This window comes from Trachemys scripta, chromosome 4 (genome assembly GCF_013100865.1).
Source record: "Trachemys scripta elegans isolate TJP31775 chromosome 4, CAS_Tse_1.0, whole genome shotgun sequence".
Lineage (NCBI taxonomy): Eukaryota > Metazoa > Chordata > Testudines > Emydidae > Trachemys > Trachemys scripta.
This window is the reverse complement of record NC_048301.1, coordinates 101824601-101839026: the sequence shown is the minus strand read 5'-3', so window position 1 is coordinate 101839026 and position 14426 is coordinate 101824601. Positions and strand designations below refer to the sequence as shown.

Below are 14426 nucleotides of genomic sequence, written 5' to 3'. Positions count from 1 at the left end.
TATGGCAGGTTTTCTTTGAACTCCCAAACGTAAGGTATTACTGAAACTGCATCTCCGCAAGAAGTATAAGACTGTTAATTCAGCTCTTGTTGCACCTCCTTCCATGCTTGGAGACTCTTACACGTATATGTGACATTCCCCAGGGAACAATCTGGACTGTTGAACATACTGCTCTTAATTCTCTATGCTGGTGTGCCTTTTACACTGCTTTGTTGTCAGAACATCCATTCCTGGCCTGCTCACTCAGCCTTTAGCATGTAGATTCACTCCCAGCTAAATACATGAGCACTCTGACCAGTCACTTATGAATTACAAACAGGGCGACAAATGAAGTTTCCCCCACACTTTAATCCAAACTCGCTGGTTAAGATAAAACAATAAGATAAGTTTATTAACTACAGAGAGACAGATTTTAAACGATTACAAGTGGTGATACATTAAAGTCAAGATTGGTTACAGAAGAAAATCAAAGGGTAAAACGCAAGCTAATACCTAACTTAACAAGCTAAGCAAAAGGTTTTGTCTCACCATACACTGTGGTAAATTTCAGAGGCTGGATCTCCTTTCAGCCTGGGACCCCTCCCCCTTAGTTCAGTTTTTTGAGAGGAGTTGATGTCATGGGGGAGGGATAGTTCAGGGGTTAGAGCATTGGCCTGCTAAACCCCGGGGTTGTGACTTCAATCCTTGAGGGGGCCATTTAGGGAACTGGGGTTTTAAAAAAAACAAACTGTATGGGGATTTGTCCTCCTTTGAGCGGGGGGTTGGACTAGATGATCTCCTGAGGTCCCTTCCAATTGTATGAGCAAAGAAGAGAGAGGTACAGTGGAGGCCACTGTCTCTCATATTTATACCATTTTTGCCTCTTTGAGGGTTACCCCCAGATAGGGTGCAGGCAACAAGTAGTCTCTTGTGGATGTGAGGGTTGAACCGTCCCTATGGTGAAATGTAAATTTATTGTTTATAGCTTCCTATTGCTGGAGAGTGGCTGCTTAAGCCTGTGATAGCTCTTTAACATCTGGCTGGAGTGCCAGTGAGTCTTTGTCTGTGAAAAACTTGTTTGGGCTTGCTTTACTTAATCTTGGAGCATGTTATAACAATGCTATACAGTAGCATCTTGTAACTTTACAATCAATACTGATACACATTTTACCAGGGCAATAATGTTCAGCAGATTGACATTTCAAATGATACCTCACAAGGCACACTTTGTACAAAATTTATCATATTCTTGTAAAAGAGGTGACCATAATAGTATATACCATCACAATGGTTTTAAGATTAAGCTAGATAAGTTTATGGAGGAAATGGTTCAATGGGATAACATGATTTTTAGTCAAAGAAACAGCGTGCCATCGCAGGTAAATAGTATAAGGGCTAATGAGGGTCAGGCTGGAGAATCTTGCCTACATGCTCGGGGTTTTACTGATCACCATATTTGGGGTCGGGAAGGAATTTTCCTCCAGGGTAGATTGGCCGAGGCCCTGGAGGTTTTTCGCCTTCCTCCGCAGCATGGGGCAGGGATCGCTAGCAGGAGGATTCTCTGCTAATTAAAGTCTCTAAGCCACAGGAATTGGGGACTTTAACAGCAGAGTCAAGGGAAAGGGTAGGGACGGCTTTGTGGCCTGCATCATGCAGGAGGTCAGACCAGATGATCATAATGGTCCCTTCTGACCTTAAAGTCTATGAGTCTATGAGAATCCTTTTAACTACCTGCATGTAAGAGAATGGAATCCTATAACAAAACCCCCAGAACATTGTATGGATGAGTAACTGAACTGAGAGAAATCAGAGCTGCAATCTTATTGTCCTCCCATCCACCTCTCTACCCATTGTACTATAGTTCATTCATGTCTTCTCCCTTTTCTTCCATCCCATATCCTCTCTTCATTTAGAGGCTGTTGTTTCTCCTTTGCTGTTGACCTCACACTGTTTTTGCTTTCAGGTAAGCATAATGTCAAGTTGTTAGAGTCATAGCTTGCTCTGCCATTAGCTTGTGATGTGACCTGTCAAGTTACTTAAGGTATGTCAGTAAAGATTCGGCTTCTTTGGTGCTGTCAATGGTCTAAGCTCCTCCATAGACCAGGTATAGGTGTATTAACGTGTCATCAAATCCTGTTCACAGCCTGACATTCACCTCTCTGACTCAAGTTGCCATTTGTAAAATGAGGACAATACAATATTTGTTTACTTGTTTGTAAGCCTTTTTAAGATTCTCAGCTGAAATTTGCTGTAAATGTGTGTGTATTTGTGATACTTTCTCAGGGTGCCCAAACCATCAGTTACCATGTAACCCCCATGCTTCAGTGAGAAAAAGATTTGCTGATGCTAACCTGGGAGACAGCTTCCTGTCACCCCAGGCTGTTAGCTACCCCAGACAAACTTCTCAGAACTCTGCCAGCCCTTACTTTTCCTTGTAGGTTAACACTCAGTGTACTCCAGTTCCTGAACGTCTCAGGAGCATCCCCCTGTAATATCCATCCTTCGGCACTGGACACTGAGAGAAATTACCAAGTTCACTGTCTACAAAGAGACACTGTACACACAAGCCTGTTTGGTCCAGCTGATTCAGTTAATATTACAACACTGAGATAAACATATTCATGCTTTTATTATAAATTTATTAATAAAGAACAGTGATTTAAGGGATACTGAGTAGAGATAGTGGAAACCGAACTGGTTACAAATAAAACAAAAGTATAACATGCTTCTAAGAGACTAAGCATAACTTTAGCAGGCCAGACTCCTTCTACGCAAACAGTTTCTCACTCGCAGTCCTTTTGCAAGCTTGCTGATTTTCAGTCAAATTAGGATCCAGAGTTTTCATTAATCACTCCCCTCTGCCAAGAGTGTTCCTCAGCAAAATTGGATAATGAAATGTCGTTTGTTTCTCCTTATAGTTCCCAAAGTTTATTGTCTTTGCTTCCAAAGTCAGGATGAACCCCTGGGTTTCAGACTCCGCTGTCTTCCCATGCTGATTTCACATCCCCAACCTGTTTTTTCCTGTTGACTTGTATGCAAATACAGCTCCTGTTGTATCTGGCTTCACAATTCTCAATTTACATTATAGAGCGGGAGATAACTGCTTTCCCTCCTGTATGGAAGAAAACCTGGCTCTCTTTTGTTTGGTTACAGGCTTTAAAGCATAAGACCAGTAAGTGTCAACAATTCCTTTTATAGTGTTAATGCATACATTTTGCAGTGCTATTAATGATCAGTGTGTTACCAGCTTTCATATGATACCTTAAAAGACACACTTCAGAGATGAATACTATGACAGCGATGTGTTAGGTGTAGTGAGTTTCTCAGGCCTGGTAGGAGTTGTTGACATAGAGTAATGAACCACCAATGGGCCTGTGTGTCTCGGTATTGCATGATTTGTCATTTTTCCACTTGAGTGAGCAGATAAAGATTGCAAGGAAAATAGGTTTATCTATGTTTAGCAATGGCAAAAATGTTTTTGTCCTTACCATTTGCTTATGTGCTTTTCATCCCATTAATGGTACAGAAGAACATCATCTAAGAGATCTGCAATGAAGCAGTCACAGCAGGATTTAAAGCTCTTAGGACTGATTATGCAAACCTTTATGCATGTAAAGACCACCTACATAGGTAATGGTTTTCAGGATTGGATCATTGAATGCCTTTGTTTGAGATACTCTACGACTGGAATTGATAATACCATGCCTGCCAATTGTGAAAGTGAACTTTCTTTATATAGATTTTATGATAAAAGCAATCACTTTCACAGATAGGATTCACTTAGTAAAACTATATACTTTTTTATTCCCAAGATTGGGATGGGTTTCAAATAAAACAGATTTTATAAAGTCAAGAGCGTTTGATTTGTAACTACATCAGATACTATGCCTTTTAAACAAGATTATTTTTCTCAAGTAGAGAATCAGTTTAGCAGGAATATGGAAATTGCCATTGCCATTCTGGATCAGTCACTTAATTCATCTAGTCCAGTATCCCGTCTCCAACAGTAACTAGCATGAGATGTCTCTGAGGAAGGGACAAGTGAGCACCATAATAGGCAGATGTGGAATAATCTGCTTCTCGAGTGAGTCTTCTCCTAACTCCTACTTGTCATAGATCTTGGGCCCTGAAGCATGAAAATTTATATCCCATGAAGCTTCTTTTTGGTTTTTAATATTTTCTGTGATAGCTTCTGGATATTCTTGATGTCCACACAAATGTCCAATTCCTCTTTGAATCTTGATGAGTTCTGGGCTTCAAATATTGTGATGGGGTACCACTGAACCCTCTGACTCACCAGCCTGGGCTTCCTCTCACACTGTGCTGCTGTGACAAGCTGTAGATTGCTCCCGGTCTTACACTCCCACCAGCATTCACATAGGCAGGGACACACACAGCTGCAGTTACATGCAGGCACCGACCAGCCACTGCATGAACCAACAATAGAGAAGCTACAGCCAAGATAACCCCCAGCTTTTGAGGCATGCACCCCCCACTGGAGTAGAAACCCAAAATTATACTGGCTTGTACTGCATAGGGATCTGTACAATGTAAGCTCATAAATAATTCACCTCTCCCTCAATGTGGAGGAATATGCAACAAGCATGTCGTTAACCAAGCTGAGATTTTCCCCAGACATGGCAGTCAAAGGCACACTGGTTTAGATAAAGCAAAAAAACAAGTTTATTAACTACCAAAAGATAGATTTTAAGTGATTATAAGTGATAGCAAACCGATCAAAGCAGATTACCTAGTAAATAAACAAAACCGCAAACTAAGCCTAAAATACTAGAAAGATTGGATATGAATATGCAATTTCTCACCCTGGCTGCTGATACAAGCAGTCCACTAGGTTTCCATACACAGGCTAGAAATCCTTTCAGCCTGGGACCAGCACTTCCCCCAGTTCAGTGTTCATTCCTTAGGTATTTCCAGGAGTTTTCTTGTGTGGGGAGTGATGCCCCTAGATGATGTCACACCCCACCTTATATAGCTTTAACATATGGTGGGAATCCTTTGTTCCAAAAACAATTCCCACCCAATTTGTGGAAAAATACAGGTATCAAAATGGGGTTAAGTGTCATGTGATGTGGTCACAGGCCCTTGCTGAGTCATAGCAACCATTACTTACAGGCTGTCTAGAGCGTTCGCAGGAAGGCTCACTAGGTGGGGGATACGCTTCTTCTAAGGCCTGTTGTTTTTCCTAATGCCCCATTACCCTGAATAGGCCCTTCACAACCAGCTGTCTAGACTAGAAACATTTGGTCTTGTGGATATCACCCAGGAATAATCACATTTGAAATACTGATACATAGTCAGCATTCATAACTTCAGATACAAAAATGCTACATGCACACAAATAGGATAATCATATTCAACAAATCGTATCTTTTCCAATGACACCTCAAATGACCCATCTTAAAAAAAAAAGCACCATAATTATGTCATAATCATACTCCCAGGATGAATATGGGCTGTAGTGTCACAAATATGTCCTCTGACAAATGAGTTTCACAGTCTAATTATGCATTGTGTGAGAAAGTATTTCCTTTGATCAGTTTTGAATTTGCTACCTTTCAGTTTCATTCAATGTCCCTGTAGTCTTGTATTTTTGAGACAGGAGAATAGAAGTTCCCAAACAATCTTCTCAATACCTTTCATTATTCTGTATACTTTAGTAATGTCTCCTCTCTAAAGTACACAATCTTGATCTTTTCAATCTCTGTTCACAAGGGTTTTTCCATCCTCCTACTCATTCTTGTCGCTGGTCTCTTGACCCTCTTCTAATTCTGCAAAGTCCTTTTTGAGATGGGGATGACCAATACTGAACACAGTATTTCAGATGAGGGCAAACTCCTGATTTATATAATGCTGTTATAATTTCTTTATTATTCTCCATTCCATTCTTTATCCATTTTAACATTTAATCTACTCTCTTTGACAGCAGCTTCACCTTGAGCCTAGGTCTTCATTGAGCTGTCTTAAATGATGACCATATCCTCTTCTTGGGCTGACAGTTAATTTAGAGCCTAGTAAGGTAGTACACATTTTTCCCTCTTATGTACATTGTTACTCTATTTTAAACTGTTTTTTCAGTTAGTTTGTTAAGAACATTACTGGTCTGTAATTCCTGAGATCATCCCTAAAGTCTTTTTAAAATATAGGTGTACAAGATTTGCTACCCTCCAGTCATCTCCAGTAGCCCTCTTTAAAGAGTGTACGCATATTTTTTCTAGCAGTTCATGCTTAAGGTAGTTTAGAACTATTGTATACTATCTGAACCTGGTGACTTATTTTGTTTATTTAACCTTAATTTGTTTCAAGCACTGTAGTTTTCTTATTTGGTAGTTTGAGTGGAGCATTTTATAGTCCATCAAACAGTATCAGTGTTTTGTTAAGTTTATCTTGATTGGCACTGGCTATCAGTTTAAAACACAGAAGTAAAATATACATGTGATCAGGCTCGGAATGAAACTTTTATTTGTCAAGTATATATGGATCCAGGAAGTAGATTTGTACATAACAATAAGCTTGCATGAGAAAAAGTATGCCCGGTTGGTTGATCTATTTTTTCGGTTTGCAGATATGCTTGTGTCTGGTGTCAATATCTACCCTCACCCCTATTTAAAAAACTTCCATAATATTAAACTGGTATGTTATAATGGAGGGATCCCACTTTTAAAAATACATTCCAGTTTCAAGTCTGTGGGCTGCTTATAAACTCTCTTCCCAGTCTTAACTATTGCTTAAAGTTGTCCAGTCTTTTAAGTATCAGGTTCATTCAAATTTAAAAACGTGGAAAAAGCAATACAGTTCTTACTGTGAGCTGCAGGGTCAATTAAATTTCTGGTTTGTCTTTTTATAGTAATTAAGAGTGGGAGGCCACTGGAAAAAAATCAAGTATCCTCAGACCCACACCCACAAAATATTTTAGCTGCTTGTCCTTCACAACACACCTTTAATCGGAGGGTTTCAAAGATGTAATTACAAAAACTGTTTTAACATTACACCTTTGCTGTGAGCAACTATTATCCTCATACACATGGTGAACTGGACACAGAAGAGCTAAATGATGGATTGGTGGATTTGCTCAAACATGTTGGAGCCCAGACCCATCTAATAAGCATTCCAAGAAGTAAAGACTTTTTTTGCTCTGAGGTAACTACACCAATGTTTCAAACTTAGGGAAAGCTTCACTAGCACGTCTCTTTTTACACCAGTACAGTGTGTCTATGCTAAGAGTTTGCATCAGTGTATTTGAAGTGGCTGGTTGCAGCAGTGCAAAACTTGCCAGTTAAATTAAGCCAGGGATTCTCAAACTGGGGGTCGTGACCCCTCAGGGGGTCACGAGGTTATTACATGGGGGGTCGCAAGCTATCAGCCTCCACTCCAAACCCCACTTTGCATCCAGCATTTATAATGGCATTAAATATATAAAAAAATGTTTTTAATTTATAAGGGGGTGTCGCACTCAGAGGCTTGCTATTTGAAAGGGGTCACCAGTACAAAAGTTTGAGAACCACTGAAGTAAGCCCTATGTAAGGAATAAAGGGCAGGGATTTCCCTACACCCCATAGGGGGTGTGTGTGTGTGTGTGTGTGTGTACACTTCCCCTCTTCTCTTCTTTGGATTTCACCCTGCCTTCCTCTCCCCCTCCCCCCTGTGGTCAACTAGTTACATGCAGTGTTGCCAATGTAGTTGGGTTGGAAATTTGAATTGAAATTGAAACATTAATACACACTTTTAAAAGCATATATGGTATATGATAAAATACAGGTACCTCAAAAAGCATAATAGATTTGAAAAGTATGAAGAAAGACTAGCTTCCTCACACAGCTGTTGTTTTTTATGACAATGTCAGCGCATTCGTTCTGGTGATGTTGGCCAACCTTATAATTTCAAATAATGATTCATAAGCAAGGTCTGAATGAGCTCTCTCCTGACAGCTAGTGATGAGCTGAGGGTGAGGGGAAAGGCTTCAGGACCAGACTGTATTTACATGAACACATCCACTGTGGCTAGGTATCCAGCAGACAGAGATGTGTTGCCCAAGTGATCAGTTTTTGCTGGTGTTGGATTATAAATCACTTTAGTATTGAGTGCAGGGGTAATTAAATGTTGTTGTATGCGTAAAGGGGGCAGCAGAACTGTGCTTAGCCTTTCCTGATTGAGGGGATCACCCTCAGTGCTTAATTTGTGCCATGGCTGAGCTCTAGGCTTGGCAGTTCATAGCCCCTGGACCTCTGGGCTTGCCACTTCAGTGATTAATGTAAAAAACTTGCTTGAGGCCCTGCACCTCTTTCATTACAAATTAAGCACTGGTCACCCTCACCTGAATTGACCTTGCTAAGCAGGAGATTTGGATGCCAGATCCCAGTGGAGAGGGGGCAGGAGGGAGACAGGTGTTTTACTTGGTGGTGTGGGCTCTGCCTAAGTGTCACAGGCACTATTTGACTTGCCCCTCTCCCCTGTTTAAATATAGAGCTGATTAGGCTCCATAGAGAGTCTTGTTTTTTTTAAGTGACCAGTAGAGCTGAAATCACTAATAATCAGGTCTAAGTGCTTAGTCCAGCTGTGGGGACAGTGTTTCTGTGGATGAGACTGCCTAGCCTGCACTAGCAGTGAGGTTCCCCCACTGAGAGCTGAAATCATGAGAGCTGGGTAGAACTTCAAGAGACAGACTCGCAGAGGTCACAGTGGCAGGTGGCAGCAGAAGTTGCAGGGCCATCGGCAATGCAGCGGTGCAGTGAACGGTCACGACGAATAACAGCGGACAGAGTGAGCAGCTGGAGTGAGCGCGAGCAGCTGAAAGAACAAGCGGGGTGCCTTCTCCCTCCCACCCAATCCCCAGGGTTGGAGGTGAACTCACACGAAAGCACCTCTGAACTCTGGGTCTCCACTGACCAAGGACAACTACTATAAGTGCGGTGCAGTGGAGGGAGATGGGAGGGGCACATTAAAAGAATATTTGCTTGAACTATATTTTACTGCTTCAGAATGCTAGATTTGTGACTGGGAAACTTGTATAAATATATGTTTCCTAATAGGCCAAGATTTTTAAAATGCATTATTTGTAAAGGTCATTATCTCACATGGTCACTATCTTGAGAGGTTATCTTAGGGAGTTTCTGTGCTAAATTTTTTTTATTATATTATAATTAAATTTTACATAAGAACGGCCATACTGAGTCAGACCAATGGTCCATCTAGCCCAGTATCCTGTCTTCCAACAATGGCCAATACCACGTGCTTCAAAGGGAATGAACAGAACAGGCAATCATTGAGTGATCCATTTCCTGGCGTTCACTCCCAGCTTCTGGCGAACAGAAGCTAGGGACACTGTAAGCATGGTGTTACATTCCTGCCCATCCTGGCTAATAGCCATTGATGGACCAATTCTCCATGAAGTTATCTAGTTCTGTTTTGAACCCTGTTACAGTTTTGGCCTTCACAACATCCCCTGGAAAAAAGTTCTAAAGGTTGACTGTGTGTTGTGTGAAGAAATACTTCCTTTTGTTTTAAACCAGCTGCCTATTAATTTCTATTGTATTATGTGACGGAGTTAACCATACTTTCACTTTCTCCACAGCAGTCAAAATTTTATATACCTCTACAGTATCAGATCCTCTCTTAGTCGTCTCTTTTCCAAACTGAAAAGTCCAAGTCTTTTTAATCTCTCCTCCTATGGAAGCTGTTCCGTATCCCTAATCATTTCAGTTGCTCTTCTCTGTACATTTTCCAATTCCAATATATCTTTTTTGAGATGAGGTGACCAGAACTGCACGCAGTATTCAAGATGTGGGAGGATCATGAATTTATATAGTAAAAGTGGAGAAGCTTGGTTCGCTAGGTTGATAAGCAAAGCCAATGCTGACAACCTACATGAAAAGGCTTCAGAACACCAAGCCTCTGGACTGCAGGGACATGTATAAAGCCTTAGAAGCCAATCACTGTAAAAGACAATTTTAGAAGTACTTACTGAGGCTTTTGAGAATGCTCTAACACAAACATAGATTACAAGTGAACAAACTTGGCTTTTGCATCATACTTTCTATTTAAGCAAGAGATACCACACATTACAAACTGGAGGCCAATGTTAAGTCCATTGTCACTTGTTAATTCTGAAGTTGGACACCGGTTCCAAACAAGACTGACAAATGCTCACTATCTTTCTGCAAGAAACTCAGCTGACAGGTTAGAAGCATGTGGTATAACATCGAAAGACTCAGCAGTTGAAAAAGTGAAGAACTCTCTCACCACATTCAAAAAATATACATACACAGCTGATGAATGTACTGATGCAAATAGTAATCAAGTATTAAGTCATTGTGGTTATCTTCATGTCAGTGGTAGGCCAATAGATTCATTTCTAGATGTTCAGGTTATAGAAGACACATTGGCCGCATCTGTGAAAACCCACATCTTCGAAGAGTTAAATGCTTGTAAATTGAACCCCAAACAGATGGCTGCTTGTGCATTTGATGGAGTTGCAAACTTCTCTGGAAGACATAGTAGAATACAAGTTTTGCTCAGAGAAAAGCAATCTCTTCTATACACACTGTAGAGACCATCTATTCCAACTAGCACTAGTATGAGCTGCAGAATCTTTAAAAAACATTTTAAAAGCCATCAATTTAATGACTTTTTTTATACTCCTTTTTTTTTTTTTTTTTTGTTCCAGCAAGAATCCAAAAGGACTTGGGAAAAATAGAAGATCAAATTAGTCCAACCTGGGAAAACCTGTGGCTTTCTTGTGAGCGGTCCTTGGCTGTTGTCTTAAAATTACTGCAGCAGTTATTACTGGCTTTGGAAAGCATCTAATGAGATGGGACAGATCTAAGTAGTGAGGCTGGTGAACTATTTTTGCTACTAAATTCAGAGCAGACTATCACCATTCTCTCTCTTGTAAGTGTACTGATGAAGCCACTTGGGTTATTAAACAATGCCATCCAGGCTTCTGCTACAACACTAGTAGATCTTTGTCCAGCAATAGAAGCTACACTTGGATTGATTGAAAACATACTGGAAGAAGCAAAGACTTCTGTCCAGAGGCTGACTAGTGAAGGCTCTTATATTCAATCCATATGTGAAGAGGACAAGAAGTGTTTGTTAATCCAGCTGAAAAATTACACAGACTTGATTCTTATAAATCTACAACCGCAACTTCTGGATTCTACTCAATGTCTGTCCAGCTTTTACAGATGCCTTTTGTCACGGAGATCTCTTTGTTCTCCAACACCTTCAGTTGGCACCTTTGTAGAGGAGGGGCCCAGGCGATTAGTTGCCAGGAGACAGATGATCAGCCATTCTCTGTGCAGATCATATCACAGGGGGCCTTTTGGGCTCTGCAACAATCACACACCCTGATCCTCCAACCTAGATACCTAAGAAATGCATAGGGGAAACTGAGACACCCACACAGTATTCAGAGAAAACATTAAGAACATTCCCACTCTGTCACATCTGTCTTATAAAACACCAACCGTTGGGTGGAATGAGGCACTACCAGCAATGGGGCTGCCGTGTGATCAGGACAGAATAGAGAATTTGAACACAGAGTGGAATGTCATACAATGAACAAATGAAGGTTTGACTTCACCTTCTTCATCATCACTAGTGGTTTGATCCAATCTTTGACCAGAAATTTAAAGTAAACAAAGTTGATTCCTTTTTTTATTTCCAAGATGAGAAACAAAAAGAAATCAGAAATAGTAAATCATAATTTAAATGTTTTAAATTCTCCTTTCAGTATTTTTGCTAGCATATGTAAGGAAATTTGTTTATTTTTAACCTCAATGTCCTTTAAAAATTATACAGTACTAAAATTAAAACCCACATCAATCCTCCATTTTGGCTTATTGGAAGGACATGTACAAATTCTTCACTGTAAAACTAATAAATATTATGTACGGTTTAAACATGTTCAACATAAGCATATGGTACTAGAATGTAGAGGCTTTAGTAACACCGAGTTGCTCAAATTTTTTTCCTGCTTTTTATTCAGTTTTTCTCCCTTCTTCTTTAAGAGAACACACACACACACACACACACACACACACACACACACACACACACACACACACACACTTCAAAATGACTTTATTTATATGCTCAGTTGCCTAAAGAATTTTGTCAGTATGTTTTTCAAAAACAAAAAACACAATACCTTTTAGCTGAGTTGCCAGAATAGTGGGATATGGTTTCTTAGCACAGAGGGATTCTGTCATACTACTATAATGCGCTGTGATGTTGATTTGAGATGGTTGATAAAATAACTATATAAATTGTAGGGTTTTGTTGAAACGATTCTTTCTGAGAATTTTGTAATAGAGATTCAAGGTCCTATCACAGATCTTATATGCATTTCCAAGGGAGTTCTTGTCATGGGACTAAAATCATGTTTCCCCTGCAGTCTTGATCTTCTTTAGCTGATAGGAGGGATTTGCAGCATTGGCAATAAGTTCTGCTGGTTGCTGGCTGACTGCCAAACCACGGCTGCTGTTTCAGACAGCAGGTCTCGCTCTCTTTTTTTCTCTTCAGCCTTACATGTGCTGTCTTTACAAGAAGGATGCACTGCAGGATTTTATTTCTGATTAGAAATGAGAGAGACTCTTTTCTTTTTAAGGAGATGATTACATTTGTAATTTTGTGTCATGTGATGTCATGAGGGTGTTGGCTTTTAGGAATTTCAGGAAGAAGTAGTCTGATATGCAGTCAGAATTTTAAGACCTTTGAATATGCACTTGGTTTCTCTTCAGTTATCTTCTGAACAAGTCTACAGATATGGATGTTTGTACTTAATTCCTTGGTAAGGAATATGGAAACACTTTAAGTGGATACAATACGTGAAGGCAATGTGTAGTCAGTCTCTATTTTCAAACTCTGTTCCTAAACCAGGATATCCTTTCTACCAGGTGTCAGACAGGTATGTATGTGTTTTCAGTTTTCATTCTGTTAATGTTCTTATGTAAAACTGTACAATAGTGCCTGTCTTGCTAGTAGCAATTTTAATGGTTGGTTGGGTGAAAATGTGTTAAATTAGAGAAATAAGGAAATCAAATTTGCATGTGCTTTGTATGTGCCTGATCTATATGATTGAGTTTTCAACATCTGTTTTCATTTGAAGCAAGAAGTTTATTTTAATGATCAGGATTTTATCTGAGGTCTTATGATTACACTAAATGTTTTGAAATCAGTGCTTCGTGAACAAATGAAATTGTAGCCATAGAAATTTTTTTCTTAAATGCTTAATGTATTTGGATCATTTATTGGAAAGATACATTTCGGTATTGCTGAGAATTGGAATGTCATGCACACGTTTCTAGTAAACATTGTTTGATCACATGAAACAATTTCTTAGTGAATCACTCTTATGCTAAATAATGAGTTCATTCATGTTTGTAGTTGTGCTTTATAAAATGAGAGTTTACAAAACATGCATATGTAAAAAGGTGATGAATGCTGATTTTCAGATGATTTCTTATCATGCACACTGTTTAGTGTTTACCTTTGTCATACATCTGATCAGTTTGACCTTTTTCACAGTAAGTCCCAAAATAACTTTTGTCAGACATACAGTAAGATTCAAGACTGTGAAAGAATTGAAAAGTCATTATATTGTTATTGCTAGTACTGAAGGCTGCAGTATACCACAGAACAATTGGAGTAAATGTGTTGCATTCTCAACCTTTGATAGTTAAAATACTTCCGGTTTCTGGCACACCTTTCTAAAGGAATGTGAAGTCTTTGTTCATTGTGTCTGTTTGAAGTCTCTGACTCTTTATGGGTCAAGAGTGACACAGAGTGAAAATTTGAGTTCAACCAGGAGTTTGTGCTATTACACATCTTTTTGTAATGTATTTGAAGAATGGTGTAGGAAAATAAGTTAATAATTAATGTGTGCATATGCAGAGAATGCACCTTGCAAATAGTATTTATAAAATGTTCATGCAAACAGTGGTTTCTCTTAGAGTGTCATAAGGAATAATAAGAACAGGAGTACTTGTGGCACCTTAGAGACTAACAAATTTATTAGAGCATAAGCTTTCGTGGACTACAGCCCACTTATGCATCCGAAGAAGTGGGCTGTAGTCCACGAAAGCTTATGCTCTAATAAATTTGTTAGTCTCTAAGGTGCCACAAGTACTCCTGTTCTTATTCCCAACTAAATCATCCCAGCCAGGGCTTTGTCAAGCCTGACCTTAAAAACCTCTAAGGAAGGAGATTCTACCACCTCCCTAGGTAACCCATTCCAGTGCTTCACCACCCTCCTAGTGAAAATGTTTTTCCTAATATCCAACCTAAACCTCCCTCACTGCAACTTGAGACCATTAATCCTTGTTCTGTCATCTGGTACCACTGAGAACAGTCTAGATCCATCCTCTTTAGAACCCCCTTTCAGGTAGCTGAAAGCAGCTATCAAATCCCCCCTCATTCTTCTCTTCTGC

General features: G+C 39.7%; 1 protein-coding gene across 18 annotated transcripts in view; it reads left to right on the top strand.

Moving 5' to 3' along the window:
• Positions 1–14426, top strand: part of PLEKHA7 (pleckstrin homology domain containing A7) — a gene marked incomplete at its 3' end in the record, with an annotated part of 276779 nt that overhangs the window by 101884 nt on the left and 160469 nt on the right. For 3 of the 18 annotated variants that reach the window (XM_034770159.1, XM_034770160.1, XM_034770157.1), the window contains 1 exon segment: positions 1893–1942. Coding sequence is in view for 1 of the 6 variants with exons in the window: in XM_034770150.1 (XP_034626041.1) it covers positions 12834–12904 (71 nt within the window). 18 annotated transcript variants of the gene reach the window in all.